The sequence below is a fragment of the Drosophila ficusphila genome, unplaced genomic scaffold (assembly GCF_018152265.1).
Source record: "Drosophila ficusphila isolate 14025-0441.05 unplaced genomic scaffold, ASM1815226v1 contig_106, whole genome shotgun sequence".
NCBI classification, from domain to species: Eukaryota; Metazoa; Arthropoda; class Insecta; order Diptera; family Drosophilidae; genus Drosophila; species Drosophila ficusphila.
The window spans coordinates 12164468-12184907 of record NW_025063993.1 but is presented as its reverse complement, the minus strand read 5'-3'; the positions used below and the strand labels follow the sequence as shown (position 1 = coordinate 12184907).

The 20440-nt window shown below is 44.4% G+C and overlaps 8 protein-coding genes across 8 annotated transcripts; 5 read left to right on the top strand and 3 right to left on the bottom strand.

Moving 5' to 3' along the window:
- Nucleotides 1–4689: 4689 nt before the first annotated feature.
- On the bottom strand, nucleotides 4690–5654 carry LOC108093034 (serine protease 1-like). The gene is made up of 2 exons (XM_043207796.1): nucleotides 5384–5654; nucleotides 4690–5324 (listed from the first exon to the last, which is right to left on the bottom strand). Exons 1-2 carry the CDS (start codon nucleotides 5641–5643, stop codon nucleotides 4766–4768), a joined length of 819 nt encoding a protein of 272 aa, XP_043063731.1. The 5' UTR covers nucleotides 5644–5654; the 3' UTR covers nucleotides 4690–4765.
- Nucleotides 5655–6288: 634 nt separating this feature from the next.
- On the top strand, nucleotides 6289–7234 carry LOC108093169 (serine protease 1-like). Its single transcript, XM_017193122.2, has 2 exons — nucleotides 6289–6555; nucleotides 6618–7234. The coding sequence occupies exons 1-2, from the start codon at nucleotides 6296–6298 to the stop codon at nucleotides 7174–7176; spliced, it is 819 nt and encodes a 272-aa protein (XP_017048611.1). The 5' UTR covers nucleotides 6289–6295; the 3' UTR covers nucleotides 7177–7234.
- Nucleotides 7235–8495: 1261 nt separating this feature from the next.
- LOC108093172 (serine protease 1-like) lies at nucleotides 8496–9451 on the bottom strand. Its single transcript, XM_043208644.1, has 2 exons — nucleotides 9181–9451; nucleotides 8496–9121 (listed from the first exon to the last, which is right to left on the bottom strand). The coding sequence occupies exons 1-2, from the start codon at nucleotides 9438–9440 to the stop codon at nucleotides 8563–8565; spliced, it is 819 nt and encodes a 272-aa protein (XP_043064579.1). The 5' UTR covers nucleotides 9441–9451; the 3' UTR covers nucleotides 8496–8562.
- Nucleotides 9452–10051: 600 nt separating this feature from the next.
- Nucleotides 10052–10996, top strand: LOC108093170 (serine protease 1-like). The gene is made up of 2 exons (XM_017193123.1): nucleotides 10052–10316; nucleotides 10374–10996. The coding sequence occupies exons 1-2, from the start codon at nucleotides 10057–10059 to the stop codon at nucleotides 10930–10932; spliced, it is 819 nt and encodes a 272-aa protein (XP_017048612.1). The 5' UTR covers nucleotides 10052–10056; the 3' UTR covers nucleotides 10933–10996.
- On the bottom strand, nucleotides 10985–11967 carry LOC108093033 (serine protease 1-like). Its single transcript, XM_043208575.1, has 2 exons — nucleotides 11702–11967; nucleotides 10985–11634 (listed from the first exon to the last, which is right to left on the bottom strand). The coding sequence occupies exons 1-2, from the start codon at nucleotides 11956–11958 to the stop codon at nucleotides 11076–11078; spliced, it is 816 nt and encodes a 271-aa protein (XP_043064510.1). The 5' UTR covers nucleotides 11959–11967; the 3' UTR covers nucleotides 10985–11075.
- Nucleotides 11968–12486: 519 nt separating this feature from the next.
- On the top strand, nucleotides 12487–13432 carry LOC108093241 (serine protease 1). Its single transcript, XM_017193216.1, has 2 exons — nucleotides 12487–12759; nucleotides 12824–13432. The coding sequence occupies exons 1-2, from the start codon at nucleotides 12500–12502 to the stop codon at nucleotides 13374–13376; spliced, it is 813 nt and encodes a 270-aa protein (XP_017048705.1). The 5' UTR covers nucleotides 12487–12499; the 3' UTR covers nucleotides 13377–13432.
- Nucleotides 13433–14568: 1136 nt separating this feature from the next.
- On the top strand, nucleotides 14569–15713 carry LOC108093032 (brachyurin). The gene has a single exon (XM_017192936.1). The coding sequence runs from the start codon at nucleotides 14569–14571 to the stop codon at nucleotides 15523–15525; it is 957 nt and encodes a 318-aa protein (XP_017048425.1). The 3' UTR covers nucleotides 15526–15713.
- Nucleotides 15714–16588: 875 nt separating this feature from the next.
- LOC108093252 (serine protease 1) lies at nucleotides 16589–17558 on the top strand. The gene is made up of 2 exons (XM_017193228.2): nucleotides 16589–16886; nucleotides 16950–17558. Exons 1-2 carry the CDS (start codon nucleotides 16630–16632, stop codon nucleotides 17500–17502), a joined length of 810 nt encoding a protein of 269 aa, XP_017048717.1. The 5' UTR covers nucleotides 16589–16629; the 3' UTR covers nucleotides 17503–17558.
- The last annotated feature ends 2882 nt before the right edge of the window (nucleotides 17559–20440 follow it).

The following is a 20440-nucleotide window of genomic DNA, read 5'->3' as shown; positions in this document are numbered from 1 at the left end:
AATGAATAAATTCTAGATAAGTGTAGATTTAGGTTGACACGACGAACCGGATGACTATGATTAAAAATTTAAAACTTGGAGAGCTACAAAATCATTATAGTTCTTACAAATTTCTTTTTTCTTAGATTTCCGAGCTAAGAAATCCAAATGATTCCCATCGATTTCCCATTTGGCTCGCCGGTATTCACAGCAGAATTCGTGTCCTGATCAAATCCTGTTTAGCATGCCCGACATTTATTTTCAAGTCGTAAGCCAAGTGAAGCCAACCCATCTCGAGTCGTACTCACATGCTCAGCTTGCAACATTAATGCACTATGGCTGCTAATGCAGCAGCAACAAAGGAAAAGGGGGCGAGGGGGTGCCAAAGGGAGGCGTGGCAGGTCGGAGGTGGCGGTGCAAACAAAAGCCAGTAAAAGCAACAGTAGAGGGTTTCGGCGTGCCTGCTCCGCTTTCTCTTGGATTCGCACTCGCATTCATTTTTGCTGTTCGCCATTGTTGCAGCTGGTGCCTTTCTGCTTATTGTTGTAGAGCACATATACACCCACAAACGGTGCCGCACACTCAGAGAAAATGTATTATAAAATATGGTACATAAACGTAGATCACAAAACTCACTACATAAATTTCATCAATTTTAAAACTTAGGCAAAACAAACAGCCATCATCCGATTTAAAAAAAGGGTTTGTGTTTAACTAATTTTGATATAATATTAAACATTTTGTTGGCTTATATCTTGGAAAATTCACTTATGAAACTATCACAATTGTCAATACATTTTTGTTTTCAATTTTTTCAAGTGCACATAAAAACATATACTTATGTGAATGCCGCCGCTGGCCTGGCTTTTTTGTTTAATTCGTTTTTCTATTGTTCACAGCCAAGAACTTTAGTCCGAGGGGCTTTGGCAACATTGTAAAATGCATGAATGTGTTTAGCCAACTCACTATCTGTCCCCCGTTTCCTCCTCCTCCGACTGCAGATTTTTGCATTTTGCGAGCATAAAAGTTGAAAGCGACATTATTGAATATGCGTTGTCGTTGTCGCTTTCCCATTGTTTGGCTCACACCAACACACTAACACACAGTCACACACATGCCGCCCCTGATGGGTGGGCGTGGCAGATGGCTGCAAAGCCAAGTGGCTTAGCAGATTCTTACGCCCATTGAAATTTATATGCCACTTTGGCACACATTAAAGCCGAAATGGCCAAAACCGAATCGAATGTTTAAGGTCAGACGACGGATGGCAACGGAACGGAATGGAACTACAGATACACCATCACCAAACCCGGGGCTTATTTATGCTTTGTTTGTCGCTTTGGCTAATAAATTAGCAGCTTTACCTTTTGGCCCGACTGCAAACCAATAGCAATTTATCGCAGCCGCAAAGAAAGGCACGTAGCCAGAGCGGGAAATCCCCGGATCGAAGGGGTTCGTCCCTCCAAATGTGCTCGCCTTATCGCCGGCTTAGGCGACACGCACAGGTGGGCTAACTCAGGAGAAAACGCCACAGGACGAGGTAGAGGAGCAGCTGGCGAGCTCCTCCCAACGAGACAGCAATAGTTGTTACCGACTTTAGCCTTTGACTAACGACGGGCGACAATAAAAATGGCCCTGGCAATTGGCACATTGCGGTTGCGAGTTAAAAGGATTTTCGATTTCAAATGATGGCCAAAAGGACCAAGAGTTGAGGGAAGTGGGGAGAGATTTAGAAAGTCTGGCGAAAGCTGTAGACTGAAACATTTTAATGAAAGTCAAAATAGAGGCTTGCTTGAATAAAATTGCTTGGTTACTAAACAATGTAATTCCTTATTTCACGATAACTTTATTTTAAATATAATAAAAACGTCTTTCATTTAACATCCAATTAGACCATTTTCTAAAAAGCCATTTTTCGGATTTTTGACAGGGGTAACATCATAATAATTTGAAAAAAAAAAATCAAACGAAATAAAAACCAAACGAAGGGTGCAGTTTCGTAGCAGACTAAATTCAAACTTTAAGACTAGAAAAATTTAATAAAATTCTTCCTGGGAAAAGCAACAAGCAGCAAGAAAGGAAAATCTAAAAAATATATATTTCGATTGCGTGCCGCGTGAGGAAAGTCTGGGAGATTCGGAAACGCTTGCCAGGATTTATCGTGCGTCCATTACAAGCGGAAATTAAGCGCGGCAGGTCGCCAGCTGGACAAGGGGGGCGTGGCAGGGGCAGGGGCAGGGAAGGGGCGGGCGTGCGTGAAAGCGTTTTGCCGGCTGGCCATAAAGTAACGAGCGGGCCAAACATTCCGACGGACCAAAGCAGAGCTATTGTTTTCGGCTCCTGCAAAAGACCAGAGTCCTTTTGGCCGCTTTGTATGCCAGTCACGTGGCACGCAACGACAACTTGGGATTTGTTAAGTGGCGCGTCGTTTTTGATGTGCGGAATGTTTAGCACAGGTCCCCAGTTCTCCTTCTTTTGTTTCTCTTCTCCTCTTTTTTTCTCCCCGGTAAGGAAAAGTCCATCACGTGTCCCGGACATTTTGCACATAACTTGTTTCAGCGTTTTTATTGCCAACTTCCGCTTCCGCTTTTGAATGCACTGCGAATGTCTTTTGTTTTTGCCCACCTTGCGGTTAACGGTACTTCTGGAAGAGCAGGCAAAAAAAAAGAACGAGGTAACCACCACTCGAGAAACTCCATCAGCCGTGGCTGATTCGATTTTCCGATGTGTACCTTTGCTTTTAGTGATTGAAATCGCACATTTTAAGTGAAAAAGCGCACACAGAAGTGCACTCAATCATTCGTCACGTGATTCAGTCGCCGATGGAGTGAATACCTCTTTCCCTTTTCCCGGCTTTTCCGGAGTTTTCCGCCTTCCACTTACCGCTTCCCCGTTTTTTTTTTTTTTAACGCGCGCTCCTTGTGCAAATGTTTTTCTTAGTTGGACATCGGGTGGCAAGTGTTGGAGCACCACGGCTGTGTTTATATAAAAGATTACGCCACCAGATGAGAAATGGAGACACAATTGTTCATGTTGTTTATTGTTGTGCGGGTGTGCGGAAATGAAAAGCCCAGCGATAATGCCACGTAAATGTTGTGAATGCGAAATCAATAGGGGAAGGCAGTTTAAAGCCGGTTGGAAATTCAATAGCAGCAAAATCGCAGAGCGAACTTCAAGCGAAAAACTTTTCTAATTTGCGCATTATGAAAATTGGGTCGCTACAAGGAAATCCGACAGTTTTCCCCCGAAGCAGAATTAAGTGAAAAGCAATTTTTGAGCCTAGCCAAAGAGGAGGAAACGAATGAATGAAAAGAACCGAAAAAAAGTTTTCCATTAAGAAAATTAACTGAGATTAAGTGGGGCCCTATGCTCTTGGCCCGGCGAAAAGTTTACCCAAAAGGGATGAATCCGAAATTGCAACAATTTCAAGGCATTTAAACAGTTGTCACACACTCACTCAAACACTCACGCACACACACATGCATACACAGACAAGGCGCGCCGGAAGTGAGCCTGAAAACGGAAGCAGGCCACAACACATGAAATTGGTTTAAGGCAGGAAGCGGAAGCAGAGGAAGGGACTTTATTTGTTGCCTGCCACACTTCGGTTGCTTGTTTGTCGCCTCCACCACCAATCTCTCGTCATCCTCGTCCTCGTCGTCGCCGATACTAATCTAATTTTATTGATATTGACACAATTTCTGCAGATTTCCGCATAAACATAAAAACAGAGCTCGAACCTCGAAGGTTCGAGGGCTCAAGTAGCAAAACAGCCATGGCACGCAAACAAATGGTATCTAATAAAAATTGAACAAAAAGCAAACAAAAGTTCGATGATGCGGCTGCCATTCGATGGAAGTCAAACAATACTGAAGTACTCGGCGGGAATTTCCTGCAGCAAATCGGGATGGCAAAAAAATATCAGTTTGGGCCATTCGGTGTTTTAGAACAAAGAAGTTTAAACAACAATTCAAAACAAACTATAACTTACACAGTAAAATCGTATTTATTGCCTTACTCAGCATTGTTGGGTTTAAAAATGTAGTACAAGTACTTGCTCCAAAGTAAGCACTGCATTCAGAAATAAAAATCAACGTATGGCTTTACACACTTTATCAACGTAGACAGTACAATTAAAGTTATATCAAATCATAAATCTAAGTTCAATGGGAATTTCCAAAAGATTGGATTTAGACATGTTAAGATAACAATTAACTGGGTTTAACCCGTTTATAGAAATTCCCGCTAAAAGTTAAAATTCCCAATTTGTTTGCTGATAAGAAAAATCCAGATTTCCACAGATACAGAAGTTGGCTTTCTACAAGATTAGCCGCCGAGTTCCGAAAACCTTATCTTATTTGCGCTATTTCAGGGAAGTCACCGATTTATATTAAAGAGTTTTATAATCGATTAAAAAACTGATAGAAATTCATTCAATTGTGCAATAATGATTTATGTTTAGGAGTTTTATAACCGTCTATTTAACTGATAAAAATGCGTTCAGTTGTGTAATAATGTAACTGAATAATGCCCTTATTGATTTTCAATCATATGTGACTATTTTTTGCTACTTATTTGACAATAAACAATTTCAGATCTTTAAATCTGCGGCAAAATAAATGCTTTCTTTGTAATACTTGGAAACAAACCTTAGGACACAATTCTTAGGATTTAAAACTATAATAACTAAATAATTAACCAGTAAATAAGTAGAAGTGAAAATTTTCAGAATGTTCTGGTTTTATTTAGAAAAGAAAGTTACAAAAGTTTCAAAAGTATGTGGCTCTCAAGCCGAAACTCCGGAGTTCTCCTTGATCCAGTCCAGGTAGCTGGTCACCCGGGTGAAGGCGGCAGGCTCTCCCACCTCGCAACCGTCAGGAGATCCGAAGGAGGTGATGCCGATGAGGGTGCCATCCAGGGCCAGAGGACCACCAGAGTCTCCCTGGCAGGTGGAGGTGCCCTTGGGAGTGGCTACGCAGATCACCCGGCTGGTCACGATCAGGCTGCTAAAGGACTTTTGGCAAACGGAGTTCTCTATGACGGTGAGGTCGGTGTACTGGAGGTTCCTGGCCACGGCGGTGGCGGAGTCGGAGGTGAGTCCCCATCCAGAAGCCACGGCGGTCTGTCCCACGTACGAGGAGTAGCTGCTGGCGATGGCGGGCAGGGCGATCTTGTTAACGGAGGCCGAGAAGGTCACGGACGGAGTTTTGATCAGGGAGATGTCGTTGCGAACGGTCAGCGAGATGTAGTTGGCGTGCTGGATGAAGCTCGAGCTGGACAGAGTTTGGGTGAACTGGGGACTGGTGCGCACGGTGGCTCCATAGTAGATCGTCACGGAGGAGGCACTGAAATGCAAGAAAATTCTCTATCGATATCCCTCTAAACAGAAGTTTTGCTTTCTTACCCGCTGGTGCAGTGGGCAGCTGTCAGCACCCAGGAATTGTCGATGATGGATCCACCGCACCACCAGCTGCCCTCGGAGCCGGTGAAGCTGAGTCCCACCTGGTAGGGAAACTGGTCGGCCACGGCGTTTCTGCCATTGGTTATGCGACCATTGATGGAGGCAACCGGAGTCCTGTCACGGGGATGCACAGGAGCAATCTGGGGAAAGATCCCAGCGGAAGCGGAGGCGATGGCCAGAAGCAAGACAGCAAAGACCTTCATACTGGTGGATGGTTGATTGAACAGTGAATGATTACTCCTACTAGCCAAGTCTGTTATATACCCGTCCTGAATGGTCTTATCTGGGGAATCTTTGGGCAAGTCCCCATCTATACTTTCCGATAGTCTAAAGTTTCAAGGGAAAAAACCAAACCCTTTTGCAGTAATAAGATAATGAGCTGGGTGTTGGGCAAAATGAATAATTTTTTATTTTTATTTTTTGTAACATTTAAAAATCTCCTAATAAAATATATTAAAAGGTTAAATTCGTTTTAATATTAAGGAAAACTTTGTTGACATGTTTCATATGAAGTTAATATAAGGCCAATAATTAAATAAATTTTTAAAATTACCATTACCAACTACCAAAATACTTTCTAAAAAAAATACTTAATTAAGATCGAAGAAGTGCAACTTTTTGAAATCGATTTATACATAATATAATTTTTTTTCTTAAATCAGCTTAAAAGCAAAAACAATTAAATAACATATTAATATTATGGTTATTTCACAATTCAATGGTCTAAGGCAATAACTCAAAATCTTGCTAACGTTTTTGGGATTCGCCCATTGTGCCAAGATAAGCCCACCATGGTGGTATATAAACCCATAAGTTGGCACAAGAAAGTCATTCACTGAAAGTACAACCATCGACATGAAGGTGTTCTTAGTTTTGGTTCTGGCCATCGCCTCCGCCTCTGCAGGTCTTCTGCCCCAGTTGACTCCTGTGCATCCTCGTGACAGGACCTCTTCCCCTTCCATCAATGGTCGCATCACCAACGGCAAGAACGCCGTTGCCGACCAGTTCCCCTACCAGGTGGGACTCAGCTTCCTCAGCTCGTCGGGCAGCTGGTGGTGCGGTGGGTCCATCATCGACAACTCCTATGTGCTGACCGCAGCCCACTGCACCAGCGGGTAAGTTGACTATTCTTGTTTACTGAAAAGGATCAGTAAAAATACGAGTATTTCTTATTTAGAGCTTCCTATGTGACCATCTACTATGGAGCCACCGTTCGTACCAGCCCTCAGTTCACCCACACGGTCTCCAGCGCGAACTTCATCCAGCATGCCAACTATGTATCGCTTACTCTCCGCAACGACATCTCCCTGATCAAGACTCCCTCCGTCACCTTCTCCTCTTCCGTCAACAAGATCGACCTCCCAGCCATCGCCAGTAGCTACTCCACCTACGCCGGACAAGTGGCCGTGGCCTCCGGATGGGGACTGACCTCCGACACCTCCTCCTCCGTGGCCCGCGATCTCCAGTACGCCGATCTGACCGTCATTGCCAACTCCGTGTGCCAAGCAGCCTACGGCAGTCTGGTGGTTACCAGCCGGGTGATCTGTGTGGACGGTGTCAACCGCACCTCCATCTGCAGTGGAGACTCCGGCGGCCCCTTGGCTTTGGATGGAATCCTGATTGGAGTCACCTCCTTCGGATCCATCGACGGTTGCGAGGTGGGAGCCCCAGCCGGTTTCTCCCGCGTGACCAGCTACCTGGACTGGATCAAGGAGAACTCCGGAGTTTCGGCTTAAGGAGAACTGCCCGATTTGTGACTTGATTAAAAATAAATAAAATGAGAGCATTCTAAAATGTATGGTGTATGCATGAAAAGGATAACACATTCCGCAAGAAAATTGTTAGGAAGTGATTCAGCCAAAACGGGTAATCGGAAACACAAAAACCGAAAAGATTGTAAAAGTGTACAGTATTGTGCATAAAATGAACTAGGATCAGAAAAAAAAATTAAAATTGCAAAAGTTATTAGCTTTTGAAAAAAAATTGATTTTATCGCGTTTTTTTTCTCACTAATTATTTCCTCAAATAAACAGTTTTCAATATTTTTGGATAATCCTAATTTATTAGTTAAAAGAAACAACTAGGAACATTAAAAAAAAAAATTTTATGGCGACTGGTTAACCCCAACGCTCCATGTAAGGGCCTGTAACTCTTGTAATTTTTTAAATTTGGATCTGAAATTTGTTGAGAACATTTTCGGAACAAATATTTATATAATAAGCCAAAAAAAACAAATTTTTGGTCGCCACAAGGTGATAACCAGCCTTAAGAAAAGTTTCAGCAAAACAGCTTTAAAACTGAGAGACTGGCTTACAAATAAATAGTCAGACGAACAGACGTACACGTCTAGTGCGATTCAGATCGTGATGCTGATCAAGAATATATATATATTTTATGGGGTCTGAGGTGTCTCCTACACTGAGGTGCAAAGATTTGACTGAAATAATTACACCCTTTCCAAGGATATAAGAAACTTCAGCTTACACAGTAAAATCGTTTTTATTGCCTTACTCAGCAGTGTTGGATTTAAAAATCTAGTGCAAGTACTCAATAAATAACAAAAATCAACTTATAGAAGTCTTTACACAATTAAATTAATATCAAATCATAAATTTATTTCAATGGGAATTTCCAAAAAAAAAAAAAAAATAAGTTCGACGTGTTAAGATAGTAATTAATTGGGTTTTGCCCTATTATAGAAACTCGCGCTAAATCTCAAAGTTACCAATTTGTTAGCTGATAAGATAAATCCAGATTTTCACAGATACAGAAAGTGACTTCCTACAAGATTAGCCTCCAAGTTCTGTAAACCTTATTTTATATATACTGTATTTTCATACTGTAACAAAGGAATTACCGATTTATATTAAGGAGTTTTAGATCTGACTAGTAAACTGATAGAAAGGCATTGAATTGTGTAATAATGTAAACGATTAATGCCCTAATGGATACATCGCACCACACTGTCCTTTAATCATATGAAACTATTATAAGCTAGTTGTTTGACAAGATGTAGTTTAAGATCTTTAAATAGGCGGCAATTATAAACTATATATAATTTTTAGAATGTTCTGGTTTTATTTAGAAAAGAAAGTTACAAATGTTTCAAAAGTATGTGGCTCTCAAGCAGAAACTCCGGAGTTCTCCTTGATCCAGTCCAGGTAGCTGGTCACCCGGGTGAAGGCGGCAGGCTCTCCCACCTCGCAACCGTCAGGAGATCCGAAGGAGGTGATGCCGATGAGGGTGCCATCCAGGGCCAGAGGACCACCAGAGTCTCCCTGGCAGGTGGAGGTGCCCTTGGGAGTGGCAACGCAGATCACCCGGCTGGTAACGATCAGGCTGCTAAAGGACTTTTGGCAAACGGAGTTCTCGATGACGGTAAGGTCGGTGTACTGGAGGTTCCTGGCCACGGCGGTGGCGGAGTCGGAGGTGAGTCCCCATCCAGAAGCCACGGCGGTCTGTCCCACGTACGAAGAGTAGCTGCTGGCGATGGCGGGCAGGGCGATCTTGTTCACGGAGGCCGAGAAGGTCACAGACGGAGTTTTGATCAGGGAGATGTCGTTGCGAACGGTCAGCGAGATGTAGTTGGCGTGCTGGATGAAGCTCGAGCTGGAGAGAGTTTGGGTGAACTGGGGACTGGTGCGCACGGTGGCTCCATAGTAGATCGTCACGGAGGAGGCACTGAAATGCAAGAAAATTCTTTATCGATATCCCTCTAAACAGAAGTTTTGCTTTCTTACCCGCTGGTGCAGTGGGCAGCTGTCAGCACCCAGGAATTGTCGATGATGGATCCACCGCACCACCAGCTGCCCTCGGAGCCGGTGAAGCTGAGTCCCACCTGGTAGGGAAACTGGTCGGCCACGGCGTTTCTGCCATTGGTTATGCGACCATTGATGGAGGCAACCGGAGTCCTGTCACGGGGATGCACAGGAGCAATCTGGGGAAAGATCCCAGCGGAAGCGGAGGCGATGGCCAGAAGCAAGACAGCAAAGACCTTCATACTGGTGGATGGTTGATTGAACAGTGAATGATTACTCCTACTAGCCAAGTCTGTTATATACCCGTCCTGAATGGTCTTATCTGGGGAATCTTTGGGCAAGTCCCCATCTATACTTTCAGATAGTCTAAAGTTTCAAGGGAAAAAACCAAACCCTTTTACTGTAAAAAGATAATCAGCTGGGAGTCGTGCAAAATAAATTAATTTTCTAATTTGGAGTAGTTTTTAACATTTAAAAATCTCTTAATGAAATGTATTAAAAATATAAATTCAATTTCTTATCAATAAAATCTTTTAATGTTTTAATCATGTAATGAAACAAATTATTATAAAGCCAATAATTAAATAAACGTATTAAAGTAACCTGAACAAATACCAAAATACTTTCTATAAAAAATTCTTAGCAAACATACAATATAGTTTTTTTCTTAAGAAATCTATAAAAGCAAATCAATTTAATAGAGTTTCACTAGCATGGGTTTTTCACAACGCAGTGAAACTCAAAATCTTACTAACGGATTTGGGATTCGCCCATTAGGCCAAGATAAGCCCACCACGGTGGTATATAAACCCATAAGTTGGCACAAGAAAATCATTCACTGAAAGTACAACCATCGACATGAAGGTGTTCTTAGTTTTGGTTCTGGCCATCGCCTCCGCCTCTGCAGGTCTTCTGCCCCAGTTGACTCCTGTGCATCCTCGTGACATGACCTCTTCCCCTTCCATCAATGGTCGCATCACCAACGGCAAGAACGCCGTGGCCGACCAGTTCCCCTACCAGGTGGGACTCAGCTTCCTCAGCTCGTCGGGCAGCTGGTGGTGCGGTGGATCCATCATCGACAACTCCTATGTGCTGACCGCTGCCCACTGCACCAGCGGGTAAGACCAAAAATTCTATTAAGAGGGTTCTCGCTAAATAATTTCCTTGCATATCAGTGCCTCTTCAGTGACCATCTACTATGGAGCCACCGTGCGCACCAGCCCGCAGTTCACCCAAAGAGTCACCAGCGCGAACTTCATCCAGCATGCCAACTATGTATCGCGTACTCTCAACAACGACATCTCCCTGATCAAGACCCCTTCCGTGAGCTTCTCCTCCTCCGTGAACAAGATCGCCCTCCCAGCCATCGCCAGTAGCTACTCCACCTACGCCGGACAAGTGGCCGTGGCCTCCGGATGGGGTCTGACTTCCGACACCTCCTCCTCGGTGGCCCGCGATCTCCAGTACGCCGATCTCACCGTCATCGCCAACTCCGTGTGCCAAGCAGCCTACGGCAGCCAGGTGGTTACCAGCCGGGTGATCTGTGTGGACGGAGTCAACCGTACCTCCATCTGCAGTGGAGACTCTGGCGGCCCCTTGGCTTTGGATAGAACCCTGATCGGAGTCACCTCCTTCGGATCCATCGACGGTTGCGAGGTGGGAGCCCCGGCCGGATTCTCTCGCGTGACCAGCTACCTGGACTGGATCAAGGAGAACTCCGGAGTTTCGGCTTGAGAGCCACAAACTTTTGAAACATTTGTAACTTTCTTATAATAAAAGCAGAGCATTTCATTCAAAATTAATTTATTTTTCTTAGTTGCTGGGATAAAGGAAAAACTATATTATTTTTTGGGAGTTTTAAAAATAATACATATCCCCTAATAGGAAACACCGGAATTGCTCTTAATCCAGATCAGGTAACTGGTAACGCGGGTGAAACCAGCTGGCTTATTTTTCTCGCACCCATTCGAGGACACAAACGAGGTCACTCCAATCAACTGACTGTTCAAGGCCAGAGGACCTCCAGAATCGCCCTGACAAGTAGATACTTTGTTGGTGGAGGCCACGCAGATCACTCCGCTGGTAACCACCGAGCTTCCATAAGTCTGCTGGCACACGGCATTGGTAATAACCTTTAGTTGGGCATATTGGAGGGTGGAGGCCGAAGCGCTGACGGAATCCGAGGTTCTTCCCCATCCGGAGGCTATGGCTGTTTGTCCGGCGTAAGATGAATAGCTACTGGCGATCGCTGGGAGGTTTATCTTCTTTATCGAAGCCGTAAAAGTTACGGATGGGGTTTTAATCAGGGATATATCGTTATTCAGAGTAACCGAATTATAGCTAGCGTGCTGCACAAATTTTGAGCTGGATACTTTTTTAGTCACTGTGCCCACTGCGCGAGTGGTGGAACCATAATAAATGGTAACGGAAGAGGCACTACAAAACGGATATATTATATAATTATTTATTTTTATTTATGTATGAGTGCTAATAAAATACTTACCCTTTTGTGCAATGAGCAGCGGTTAGAACCCAAGTATTTGCGATAATTGAACCACCGCACCACCAACTTCCAGAGGAACTCTTAAATGCGAGACCCACTTGATAGGGGAACTGGTTTGTGGCTGCCTTATTTCCATTGGTAATACGACCTTCGATTGATGGAGAACCAATGTCACGGAGATGAACTGGAGTATCCTGTGGAAGGACCCTAGCAGAAACAAAAGCAATTCCCAAAACAATTAATACGAAGACCTTCATGCTGATCAATTACACTTTGATGAGTGGAAATTGCATTTTAGTGGCGGTTACTTTATACTGCATTTTTATCAACAAAGAGACAATAAGTTGTAAATTTTAATAATCCCTAAGTCTTAGGGAATTCCATGTAAGGGTAGCGCAACTACATATTACAAGAAATAAATCAATAAATAAGCCTAAGCAAATGTTTGCTAATAGATTACTATTAATTATTGTTTACTTGTAAGATTAAAAAGTAAGTAGTAGCCAGTGTTGGTAAATTACTAAAGAGATAATAAATATCCAGCATAAAATAAATGCCTATCACCCACATAAGTTAAAAGTCCGTTATAATTGATAAACAGATATGAAAGTAAGTAGCGCACTTTAGAATCTTATCAGTCTGGGAATAAATTATATTACAAAACCGCCAAATAAGTAGCTGATATAAATTTCTGCGAAATGTAATCAAATCATCAAGGCGTTCTATTCAGATAAGAGCTGCTAGTTCGGGTATATAAGGAGCTCGATGGGAAAGGTGAAATCACTCATAGTTTCGATCATGAAGGTTTTCGTTGTTTTGGTTCTGGCTCTGGCCTCCGCCTCCGCTGGGCTCCTGCCCCAGACCGCTCCGGTGCATCCTCGTGACAGGATCTCGGTGCCGTCCATCAATGGTCGCATCACCAACGGCAAGGACGCCGTCGCCGGCCAGTTCCCCTACCAGGTGGGACTCAGCTTCAGCAGCTCCAAGGGCAGCTGGTGGTGCGGTGGATCCATCATCGGCAACGAGTGGGTGGTGACTGCTGCTCACTGCACGGATGGGTAAGACTTGTTTTCACAAATATATAGGAAAGGATCCTGACCAATGGTATTTTTTATAATGCAGTGCCACCTCGGTGACCATCAACTACGGAGCCACCGTGCGCACCAGCCCGCAGTTCACCCAGAAGGTCTCCAGCTCGGACTTCATCCAGCACGAGAGCTACCTTTCGCTGACCGTCCGCAACGACATCTCCCTGATCAAGACTCCCTCCGTCAGCTTTTCGGCCAACGTGAACAAGATCGCCCTGCCCGCCATCTCCAGCAGCTACTCCACCTACACCGGCAAGACCGCCGTCGCCTCCGGATGGGGACTCACCTCCGACTCCGCCACCGCCGTCGCCTCCCACCTGCAGTACACCGACCTCACCGTCATCGAGAACTCCGTGTGCCAGCAGACCTTCGGCAGCCTGATCGTGACCAGCCGCGTGATCTGCGTGGCCACTCCCAAGGGCACCTCCACCTGCCAGGGTGACTCCGGCGGCCCGCTGAACCTCGATGGAACCCTCATCGGCATCACCTCCTTCGGATCCGCCGACGGATGCGAGGCCGGTGCCCCCGCCGCCTTCACCCGCGTGACCAGCTACGTCGACTGGATCAAGGCCAACTCCGGAATCTAAACTATGAGACATATTCGAAAACAATTCTAATAAATATAAAGTACATGTAACAAAAATCAGTCATTTTAATAGCAGAAGGGTGTAAAAATTTTATGGAACATAGGTTGAACAGAAGACGAAGCATTAAACTATTTAAGCTAGTTTTAAAATAAAAATGGAAAATGAGCAGAACCGAAGTTATACCTACCTTATAATATGCTTATAAGCAATTAATCTTATCTAACCGCACAATTTTTGAGGAATTTATTGAAAATACACCAACATATTAAGCCAATCAATTAAAACCACGAGTAAATAATCACTCATACGAGTAAAATAGAAAACTTATCTGACATTAAACGTTTTACGCATTAGCTTGGCCAATTTTTCCACCACTAATATAACAAATAAACAACCCTATACCCCTTAATCTAACTTTAATGCTTTATGATCATTATAAAACTAAACGCCTTGGATTGTAATACCTTAAAACCAGTTAAATCCCGGAACACTATCAACGACCTTTTCACATGTCGAAATGCAGGCGACGGCGTGCAGTAAATTAAACAAATAATAAACTTGCTGCTGATAAAGGCGGCAGTCAATAAATATAAAGACCCCGACCCAGACATTATGGCCAGCGTTGGGGGCCAAGAGCAGAAATCATGCAATTGAAAGCCCGGCCATTGAATGAGTCGAAAGCAATTAAGGCAACTGCACAGTGGGCCAAAAGGGAAGCGAAGGCCTAAGCAACATAATCGCCAAAACGTGCGGCAATTACACGGCAGCTTGAGGAATTGAATGCCAAACATCTGCTGCTCCTCCCGAGGTATAATTTCCACTGGCCCAGGGAAATTCAATTAACAGACGGAGCGGACACGTGCCGCACCAAGACGTTGACGCAATTTTGATGCCACAATCGCTGGCTATAAAAACACCGGCTAAAAACAACAACAAGCCCAGTACTTCACGTGGAGTACCCACTCAGAACTGAACTTGGATTGCTCCTTACAACCGACAACGAATATCAGATATCAGCTTTTAATATATAATATCACTGGTAAAATAGAAGGGAAGATTTCATTCATGAATCTCATTCAACATAAAGTGGTTTACATGAAAAGATTGAGATTATAAAAAAATTCAATAAATTCTTTTAATAATAATAATAATAAACCCCCAAATATTTTATTTCATATTTTTTAGTGCTAAGATGACGCATTGCCAATTAATGACTGCATATCTCTTCCTACTGATCCCCTTATTGGTTATATCAAGTCAATCCTGGCGGGAACATTACGAAGACACCACAGAAGAATCCTCTGCTGATGAAGAATCTCTGATGGAGAAACGCTGGCAGTTGGGCTATGAAAACTGGCGTCTTCGCTGCGAAAAATTCGAGAGGGAAATGAATAAGACATCTCCTGTAAACACTCGAATTGCAGGTGGAGAACTGGCCACAAGTGGCATGTTTCCCCATCAAGTGGGTCTGGTTGTTCAGCTGAGTGGTGGCGAATTCTTAAAATGCGGGGGTTCCCTCATCACTCTTCAGTTTGTTGTGACTGCAGCCCACTGCTTAACGGATGCCATTGCAGCAAGGATTTACACAGGAGCCACAAGATTCGCGGATGCCACAGATTCCGCCGAAGTGTTGTTGGTTACATATCGAGATTTCATAGTCCACCCAGGATACTTGGGTTTTGGTGGCTACAATGACTTGGCTTTGATTCGGCTCCCTAAAAAGGTTATTACCTCAGATCGAGTGCAACCCATTGAGTTAGCTGGTGAATTTATGAATCAACACTTTCTGTCGGGTAAAGTGGTGACCCTTTCGGGTTGGGGCAGCCTGGGTGATTCGAAGGGCATCCAGAACCGACTGCTTCAGTACCTGGATGAGGAGGTGATCGACCAGGAGCGCTGCCTCTGCCAATACTTGCCAGGATTGGTCAGCCAACGACGGCACATTTGCACCGATGGAAGCAATGGAAAAGGTGCCTGCAATGGCGACTCCGGTGGCCCGTTGACCTTCCACTTTCGCAATGCCAGCTACCTGATTGGGGTCACCTCATTCGGGAGCATCGAGGGATGCGAGGTGGGGGCACCGACTGTCTACGCCAGGATAACCGCATATTTGCCATGGATCCGACAGCAAACGGCAACGAGCAACTAAATGCAATTAACGCCTAATTGCAGCCCATTAATTGCTAAACAATATAGTCGGGCCAGACAATAAAACCAATTTGAGCAGTGAAATTGAGATGGGTGGTCCTGCCGACAAAGGGCAGGTGAAAATGGTCCATTTTATGGGTGGTTGTTTTCCCCCGAATGGAAATTGCTGCCGATAAATAACAATAAACATTTCGGCATTACAACGAAGCAAGTCAATTTGGGCAGCTCAATAAAAAGAGCGAAAGGAAAAAGCTTTTCCCTTGAATTATCAGGTCGGGTTGAGTGTCTATTTCTGGTGGGTGTTGAATTTGAGAGCCCTCCCTTCCCCTTCTCAGCTAATCGTCTTTAATTGGCCATCTGAATTGGCCATTCACCGCAGCGATGTGGTCAGCGAAACGCGTCATCAAATCACGCGGCAATCGCAGATAAAGAACCGCTGCGGTTGCGAAAACAACCGAACTCTGTTTGTTTATAATCGTAAATCGAAAAGAGCGACTATCTATCAATGGGTAAATATTGTGAAATTGCGATTTGCAGCCGTCAAAACGTAAAAACGGGGTTCATAAATCAGAGAAGTCTGAAACCGCAGTCTTGACCAACTAAACACCCTCTTCTTGACCTTTTTCGATGGTAAACAAATCAAACCCACTAAATCGTAAGTCTTAAGGTTGTTCTCCCTGCAGACGGACAGTTGATAAGATAGTAACGAATACTATTGGCAGTAAAAAAAAGATACGTCACGCGCTGAAGAGGAAGGCAAACGTTTGCCAATTTTTGAAACCTAATCAAATTAATTAGCAAGCTCATGCTCTTTTTATCTCGATCTGGAAATCCACCTGCGCCCAGATTAGATCCGTATCGGGATTAAAAACTTTGAATTGGGAAAGTAATTTTGGCGGCCGTGTGTCTGAAGTTCACCAGTACCAATCTTCAGCTCAAATCACGGAAGATAAGGTGACTTCGAGGCGACTTTTGGTGGCCCAATCTAATCGCGACAGCTTTGTGGGAGATTTACGATAGTGCAGTTTGGCAAGTATAAAAGACCCTGGCCGGGTCTTGGCTAACCAGTTGAGTTCCTTCACTGAACACGCAACAAATCCCCAAGATGAAGTTCCTGATCATCCTTGCCCTGGCCGTGGCCGCCTCCGCTTTCCCGGAAGCCGAGCTGCACCACCGTAGCCGCGAGATGCCCGTGGTTGGAGACATCCAGGGTCGCATCACCGGAGGATCGACCGCCGCCGTCGGCCAGTTCCCCTACCAGGTGGGACTCTCCCTCAAGCTGAGCGCTCTGTCCAGCGCCTGGTGCGGTGGCTCCCTGATCGGCAGCCAATGGGTTCTGACCGCTGCCCACTGTACCGATGGGTAAGTGTCCCTCAAGGATACCTAATCTGTTTCTCCCACTAAGGAACTATATTTTCTAAACAGAGTTCAGTCCGTGTCCGTCTACCTGGGCGCCACCGTGCGCACCGCCCCCGAGATTACCGTCACCGCCTCGTCCATCATCATCCACTCCGGCTGGAACAGCGCCAACCTGCGCAACGACATCTCCCTGCTCAAGATCCCCGCCGTCTCGTACAGCACCAAAATCCAGCCCGTCACCCTGCCCTCCGTCGCCAGCAGCTACTCCACCTACGCCGGTGAGACCGCCGTCGCCTCCGGATGGGGACGCACCAGCGACTCCTCCTCCTCGGTGGCCAGCAACCTGCAGTACGTCGACCTGACCGTCATCACCAACACCGTGTGCGCCAACACCTACGGCTCCTCGATCGTGACCGCCTCGAACATCTGCGTGTCCACCACCAACGGCAGGTCCACCTGCAACGGCGACTCCGGCGGCCCCCTGGTCCTCAAGAGCAACAGCGTCCAGATCGGTCTGACCTCCTTCGGTGCCTCCGCCGGTTGCGAGAAGGGCTACCCCGCCGCCTTCACCCGCGTGACCAGCTACCTGGACTGGATCAAGAGCAACACTGGCATCTAAAAAGGATCCGTCAGGGACTTTCATCCTGCACTTAAATAAAAAATGTTTCTATCGAACTTGAATGTGAACTAATCATTGGGAGGGAGGAATTTCCCAGCACTCAAAATGTAACGATTAATGATTAACCTGGTGGTTATCATTTAAAAATAGTTTTGATAATGCACTTAAAACTCTTGGATTATCTATGTTTTTATTGTACTGAAATAAGATAAGTAATCAAACTAAAAAAGTTCTTCACAAAGAGTTTAAAAATAGTTAGCAAAAACAAATCGATAAGAATGTGATACTTATTTTCAGTAGGCTTGCCATAAAGTCAGTTATAAAAATTCTTGTAACATTTGGCTCTACAAATGAACTTAACTTTATTTAACAAAGAGAACAAAACATCATAAATCTCTATATTTTATAGGGTATTGCATTTGCTGATTGAAGCCATAATAAAAATATGAAACATTTTTTTATAAATAAGACAATGCCATAGAAGGACAATTAAAAAGGAAAGGTGGGTGTTTTCCCAGTCAAGCTGCTACTTGCTCTCAGCGAATAACTTCTCATTAAAATTCATTAAATTGCCAAGCGGCACAATAAAAGCTCAAAACTTTACAGGCAGCCAACAAACAAAAAAAAAAACAAATGGGAAAAAGTTTGGCCCAAGTGAAAGTTAAAAGAAAAGCGCAGACAATATGTCAACACTTGAAATATTACGAGGCATTCAAATAAACGACTAAAGTTGTTGCTTCATTTGCAGCACTCTTATTTTCAGGCAATCAACTTTAATTCAGCAGCTTTTCAGCACGAATTAGGGCCAAGTGCGTAGTTCTTCCAGCAGTGTAAGGATTTCACATGTGGAAGGATAGCAGGTGGCGACTAAATCCAGTCGAGACCAGATGGTCCTGCGGTGCCGCATAAAAAGCATTTACTCAACACGAGCCAAGCGACAGAAAGGCACAAAAACGGAGACACAAACAGAAACAGGAACCAAAAACCAAATCCAGAGACACAACAAAGTCAGTCAGGGAAAATGGCAGCAGCTGAGCTTGAAAGTGGATGCGGGAACGGGGAACAGGAGACCCCCAACGCCCACCGACGGGTTAAGGGGTCCGGTCGTGCTGATAAATGTTTGCATTGCGGAAATTTATGACAGCACAAAAAGTTTCCTGCACTCGTATTCTGTGGTTTAGATATGACAAAATATCATACATAACCCCTGAAATAAAAAAAAAAAACCCAGAAGTTACTATAGTTGTCACAGTCTGCAAAATGCGAATGTGAATGCGAATGTAGGCAAAGTTAGTTAAAATGTCAACCCGGAAAACGGACGACGAGTGTTTATGGCCAAAGTTTTTTATTTAAAATCCACTTTGCCCAGTTGCATTGCTCTGATTGAACGCCCAAAAAGTTCGTCTCCATCTTGGCCACAAACTTCGTTGGCCTGCTGATTGAACTGAAGTTCGTTCGTTTCGCAACGGCAGTCAGTTGGTCAAGTGGTTTTGTTTGATTCCCTTTGCTGGCTAAATATTCGGCCAGCCTGGGGATATAGACATCCGGACTTTGCATCGACTTTAAGTCACCTATTTATGTCATTGCACCTTTGGGCCAAGTCCCTTGGCTTCTGACCCAGTTCGCACCAATTAAATATTGAGCTCCGTTTCATGTGGCACCTAATAAAATCAATTCTCGCATCGAATGCGAGCTCTAATCAGAGGGCAAAATCAATTAACGAACTGTCAGCTCATCAATTATGGCCAGTTGAAGGGGCGGGGCGACGGGACTTTTCGACTGGCGAATCAACAACGCAATCCTGGCTAATAAATGCCAGCCAATTCAAAGCAATCAACCTAATTAACGATTTTTGGGTGGGGCCATGATTCGGCTACATAATTAATTAAGTGGAGTCGGAATCGGCCAACCGAAAATATCGAAAAAGGAAAGCCGGCGACTGCAAATTCGCAAGTTCAGCATTTTGGGATCCCCACATGGTGGAAAACCCAGGGCCATCAAATAGTTTCAGCCATAATGATGATTATGATAATGTATTTCACTGGGAATGACCAGCAATCTGGGAGACAAGTTAATTAAGAAATAAGTGAAGGACCAACTTTGATTTAACCCATCAGTTTGCTAGTAAAAGTTAAGTAATTATAACAGCGGTTTAGATATTTTAATTTAGTAAAAAACTTTGTTAAAACCTTTCTAAACTTTTCTCAACCGCTAAGCGGAATTTCCGGATAACCACATAGGTAAAATAAACCCGAATTATACCAATGATAGCTTTGCTTTAATTGGGATACATGTTAGCTTTGAGGATGAGTTAGACCAAACTTTGATTGGCGTCTTCTTAACCCCTTAGTTCGCCGCGTGCCTGTGACACTTTGAATGATGTTCGGCTAATTAAGCGCCCAACAATTACTATTGCTCCAGCACTTAACAACCCCGAGTCACTTGCGATGACAGGCCAACACAGAAAGTGTTTCTAACAAAAAGGGCCCATGGCATCCAAGCCGAAAGCCAACAAAAACACACTCGCCCTGCCAGAGTATCGCACACTTAATTCATTTAACTCAAACATTTTCATTTATTTATCGCATTACTGGCGCTTTCCCACCCGGCTGGCTGAGCAACCCCAGTTGGAACCGCCATCACCAGAGTTTTTTCGGCTAATGACTTCCTGCTTTTCCTAACGCGCTCAGCATCCGGCTTCCCCACATGTGAGTGTGTGAATCTTGTGGAGATTGGATTCGGGTTGGGGTTCGTTTGGGTTGGGTTATGTTGGTTCGGGATAGCTGACTGACTGACTGACTGACAGTCCAACGGAATTGGAATGGCTGAGGGGTAAGTGAAGTGAAGTGAAGGCGCATCGGGCTCATTGAATGCTTTTGGCATGTTGCCCGGCCCGACACCATTATTTCTGCTAACAAGATAATTGTATAATGAAATC